The sequence below is a fragment of the Primulina huaijiensis genome, chromosome 1, assembly GCF_012295235.1.
Source record: "Primulina huaijiensis isolate GDHJ02 chromosome 1, ASM1229523v2, whole genome shotgun sequence".
In the NCBI taxonomy this organism is placed as follows: Eukaryota; Viridiplantae; Streptophyta; class Magnoliopsida; order Lamiales; family Gesneriaceae; genus Primulina; species Primulina huaijiensis.
In genome coordinates this window covers 26,644,098-26,649,127 of record NC_133306.1, presented here as the reverse complement: position 1 = coordinate 26,649,127, position 5,030 = coordinate 26,644,098, and the positions used below count along the sequence as shown (strand labels likewise).

The 5,030-nt window shown below is 36.2% G+C and overlaps 1 protein-coding gene across 1 annotated transcript; it reads left to right on the top strand.

Annotated features, from left to right (window-relative positions):
- The first annotated feature begins 531 nt into the window (after nucleotides 1–531).
- LOC140990522 (protein PHOSPHATE STARVATION RESPONSE 1-like) lies at nucleotides 532–4,619 on the top strand. Its single transcript, XM_073460251.1, has 7 exons — nucleotides 532–2,586; nucleotides 2,669–2,831; nucleotides 2,925–3,001; nucleotides 3,093–3,132; nucleotides 3,222–3,279; nucleotides 3,537–3,606; nucleotides 4,062–4,619. The coding sequence occupies exons 1-7, from the start codon at nucleotides 1,927–1,929 to the stop codon at nucleotides 4,404–4,406; spliced, it is 1,413 nt and encodes a 470-aa protein (XP_073316352.1). The 5' UTR covers nucleotides 532–1,926; the 3' UTR covers nucleotides 4,407–4,619.
- The last annotated feature ends 411 nt before the right edge of the window (nucleotides 4,620–5,030 follow it).

Sequence of the window (5,030 nt, the reverse complement as noted above, 5' to 3'; positions counted from 1 at the left end):
TAAAAAATTGAATTATAAATCGCACAAAACTCAATTGTTAATTACGTTCCAAATTAGTAAAACAATAAAATATAAAATATAGTGGTAAAATATTTGAATAATGATTTAGCCAACTATTAAACGAGTTATACATAAATTGCCAACATAATGAAATGATAAAATGAACTGCATAATAATCATATAATTAGTGAAATAATTGTGTGAGATACACAAAAAGGGGACCTCTGGTTAAGCTGCATAATAATCAATTACTGGGCATTTTAATTTCATTAACTTGTTTTAATTATTTATGAGACAAAATTAGTAATATGACCTTGTTTTGGTTGGATTTTTGACATGAGGAGCGAGGTGACATTGAATTAGTAATTCGAAATCGATTTTAAATGTAAGTGATCTGTTTATGTTGTACCACTGTTTCACCGTACGAGCCCAAGTTTGTACGAAATTGCTGATACGTGACTGCTATAAATTGGTGGTGGTGTTGTCCATCGAGAAATTGCCTTCAAAAGTTGGTTTGGAAAATGGTTACGGCGTTGAATAAATTCAGCTAATGTAGACAATAAAATAATGCACGTCACTCCAAAAAGACCACTTGGGAGTAAAGAGACGCAAGTTTGTCCGTTTCCAACATCCAATTGCCCTCTCAACCTACGCAAACAACACCATAGAGTCTAGTCCACGAGCAACTGCGTCTACTTTATTCCCGGCCATCATAAGATAAGGGGTATGGTACTGATTTTTTGTTATTTGAGGTAATAATCATAAGCTTCTTTCTGATATATTTTCTAATTTGGAACAGCCTTGCTAATATAATTCCACTTGCTGGAATTGAAGTCTGAAGAATGTTCTTTATATTTTCGAATTTGGATGGGTACAAGTGATACTCAATTGAATTCTCTTAGGCATGGTCTCAAAGACATGATTTTGTTTTGCAGGTGCAGCATTTTCTTTTTTCAGCAGCTTTAAAAGAATATGCTGTTTCTTGATTGCCTTTATTTTAGTTTCGTTATCTTGTACAATTAATTCAGTTGATTTTCTTTGGTTTGTTGGTTGTTTGGAATCGATATATATGGTTGGTGCATCGTCCAGTTATGCTATATGTTGTCTTCTTGGAGAGCATAAGATGACCCATAGGGTTAGTTTTTCTGAAGTCGTTGATGAACAAGATTTAGGATAGATTATAGTTTTTTTCAAGTAGAGTGCCTGAGGAATTTATGGAATGAGACAACTTGCGATACTTCGTGTTGTAGAAATATTAATTTATTTAAAAGTTCGAACCTGTCCATAATCGCCTCTATTATATATGCTTTTCCCTATGTAATCCAGTGTTTTTTTTTTGTTGGCCATTGGCGATCAGTGAATTAGATTTCCCACAAATCGCAGTTCACTGCTAGGAGAAGCAAATTCATGAACTTGAGAACCACTTCTGCCTAGTTGGTAGTCAAGATTTACTCCTTTCAGTTGTGCTAATGTCCCATTAAAACTGAGCACAACTGACAGACCGTGAAGCCGTATACAGATAGAAACTATCCATGCAGGATACGGTCAAAACAGTTTCTTGGTCTGGGTAATATGATCATGTTGCTACTGTTAATAAGATTTTGCCTACAATGTTAAGTTGTGTTAGTATGGGAAACAAAGTTATAGGTTTACATTTTTGCTTACAACTCTATTAAAAGGTATATCAACAGCTAGAAGATGAAAGTACGAAATATTATGAGCTATTTGTTTCTGCTTGCCAATATGAATATGCTATTGGCATGGTATGTGCAGAGACTGTTTAGGCTATTTACACTCAAGTGCCTCAGGTCACGAGACATGGAACCTCTGAGATAAGGACTCGAGGAAGCTTTCCTTCGTGAAGTTAAATAGGTGACCGAAGATCCAGTTCGTGTTTCATAATTCACTCTGAGGTTGCTGTTATTTATGCACAAGTTGATGATGGAAGCAAAACCAGCTTTATCAATTCAGAGATCAGGCAGAAAACAACTAAGTTACTTCGGGTTTTCAGGGTCTGTAACTTCTTTTCCTAAAATTCTGAACCATCGAGAAGAATCATATTCCAAAATTTCTGACTCTCAGCATGTATCCCTCGAGAAGGAACTGATGCAACGTCCTCCAACTGTTGTTTCACCATTTTCTTCTAACAATGGTACCGTGGGCCATATCTATTCTTCATCTTCAGGATTTTCTACCGATCTTCAGTTTTCATCTGACCAAAGGCATGAAAATCATCCAAGACAATCTCCATTCATTTCTCAATCAACAAGTGGTGGGAAATCAGTTGTATTGCCACATCCTAGTGATTCTGGCGTTCTGCAATCTACCGCATCAAGTCATTTCAATCACCAAAATGACTCATGGTGTCCTGATTTTCTTGATTATCCAATGAGTACCAAAATCCAAAGTAGTCAACTAGATGATAAGAATGGAGACACCATTGTCTTCCAATCCGAGGATCTCGGAAAAATAAATGAATGGAAAGATTGGGCTGATCAGGTTATAATTGATAATGATGAGTTGGCTTCTGATTGGAATGGGCTTCTTGGCGATACAAGTTTAGCAGATCCAGAGCCAATGGTTGAGGTCAGTTCTCTGTGCATTATTTTCTCTGGCACTCTTTTAACTTTAGCGTGTTTTACAGTCCACAATTTACTCAATGCTGCAGACCCATAAATCCGAACAGCTCCCAGCTACACCCAAAGAAACTTGTGCGACCCCTGGTCAATGTTCCTCGGGAAATGCTGGTCCCGCAAAACAGAGAATGCGTTGGACTCCAGAACTTCATGAGATCTTTGTTGAAGCTGTCAACAAACTTGGAGGCGGTGAAAGTAGTTATTCTCGTCTTGCTGAACTTCTTAAATTGGTACAAAATAATTGGCCTTCTACGGTTCTTATTCAGCCATTGTATTTTTTATTCACAGAAGCTACTCCTAAGGGCGTTTTAAAGCTAATGAAAGTTGAAGGCTTGACCATTTATCATGTAAAAAGCCACCTACAGGTATGCATTTATTGTAGTGAGATATAATGATCAAACCGGCATTGGTAGGATTTCACACTTAGTTTAATATGGAATGCTTCTTGAACTATAGAAATACCGAACAGCCAGATATAGACCAGAGACAGCAGAAGGTGTGCCTCAAGTTCTGCCATCTTTGTTTGTGCTATAAAACACTATATTTGTCCACATTTAATGAGAGGTCAAATTGTTTATTCTGTAGAATCTTCGGAGATGAAACTTACTTCCATTGAAGAGCTGTCGTCACTGGATTTGAAAACGTGAGTATTGCAATCTATGTTACTGCAGTAGGAAATCTTTTCTTGGGTTATATTTTGTTTTGCTCCCACACTTTTTGTTCGTCACAAAATTGTTCCCAATGTTTCCATTTGTTGCGACATGCTGTACTTATCGGAACCATGCAAATCTTGAAAATCGAGTGCTTAATATTTATATACTCATAAGTTCTGGATAAAGCCACTTTCTACACCACTTGTTTTTTTTTGCTGGTTGTTATGCATCTGTGCTCTTGAAAAAGGGGTATTGGGATTAGTGAAGCATTGCGGTTGCAGATGGAGGTCCAAAAACGGCTTCATGAACAACTTGAGGTATGAATTTGTGCTTTGCAAAATTTATGCTAATAGGAGTGTCTCTATGTTAGTCGCTTTGCATGTATGACATGCTTGTAGCTTCAAATGAATTAACATGAGCCTTTGAATGATGAAGCGAATGATTAATATGCCGACCATTTTGATGGATATCACTAACTCTAAAGGCTGTAAAGCAAACCGTCTCTCACTTGCTGTGAGCTTGATCCTGAGTATTACATGGGATAAACTGAGTAACGCCTATTCCATATATTTATTTATCAATGGCATTACTAGGTTAATATTTTCAAGAAGCTGATAAAATAACTTCTAACTGATCTTTGATATTCTTTGCTTGGTAACCTAAAAAATTGATGTTTTACTTGAGAATGAATTGTCTTGTGCAATCTCTAGTAAACATGGGGCGACACACTGGTCTTCGTTTTGGAGACTGACGCTGATTATTCATTCTGCAGATTCAGAGAAATTTACAACTTCAAATAGAAGAACAAGGACGATACCTGCAGATGATGTTTGAGAAGCAGTGCGAGTCCGGTTTAGACTTGCTAAAGGGTGGTTCGTCCACCAGCGACAGCCCCTTTAAAGAGCTAACCGATGCTGTCCAAAATTCTCCTGCTAAAGAAAATTTAGTCGTAGACACTGATAGCAGCAAACCAGGATGTGACTCGATTAACTTGTCTACAGAAGAGCAAGAAACTTCACAACCAGTAATAGAGCAACAAATTCCCAAGGCCAAAGTCGCAAGAAGATGCGCTTCTCCAAAATCAGAAAGTGCAGAAGCTCATCACAGCCACTCATGATCTGTATACTCACTGATTCCCAGTTTCCAAGTAAGATTGCAGTGGTTTTCTTGTTCCTTCTACCAGATAGAAACTCTTAAAAGCATTGGCTTAGTTTACAGTTCGTTCATAGACAAGCTCTGAATCGCTAAGAGTTAGCTTTGTAAGAATTCGTTTAACCACTGATGATTGCACACTATTCGCTCTGTGAATATGTTTCAAGTTTGTTTGTTCTCTGTTAGCTTGGTCAGAAGTGGGCATTATGCAAAAGAAATGGTTTTCTTGAAATCAGAAATTTTGACAGTTTGTGTTGCTCTATTTTTATTCTTCTTATAAAAATAAATTCGGTGTACATATTTCGTTAATGATCTCTTTTTTGTGTCACTAAATAAAAAACAAGCTTAATTATATAGTTTACATAAAATCTTGTTTTCAAATATATCTCACTCGGATTATCTACCAATATCCATCCATTAGTTATATGATAAGAATCAGGAGATAAAGTAAATTGATATGAACTAATTTTATTTTATGATTAATTGTTTAAATTGATTTTATGCGCTAGTTACAATCTTCATATCCGAACAATCACTTCAAGATTATTTCTTCAAAAATAAAATATTTAAATTAATTTTTTTAGTTATT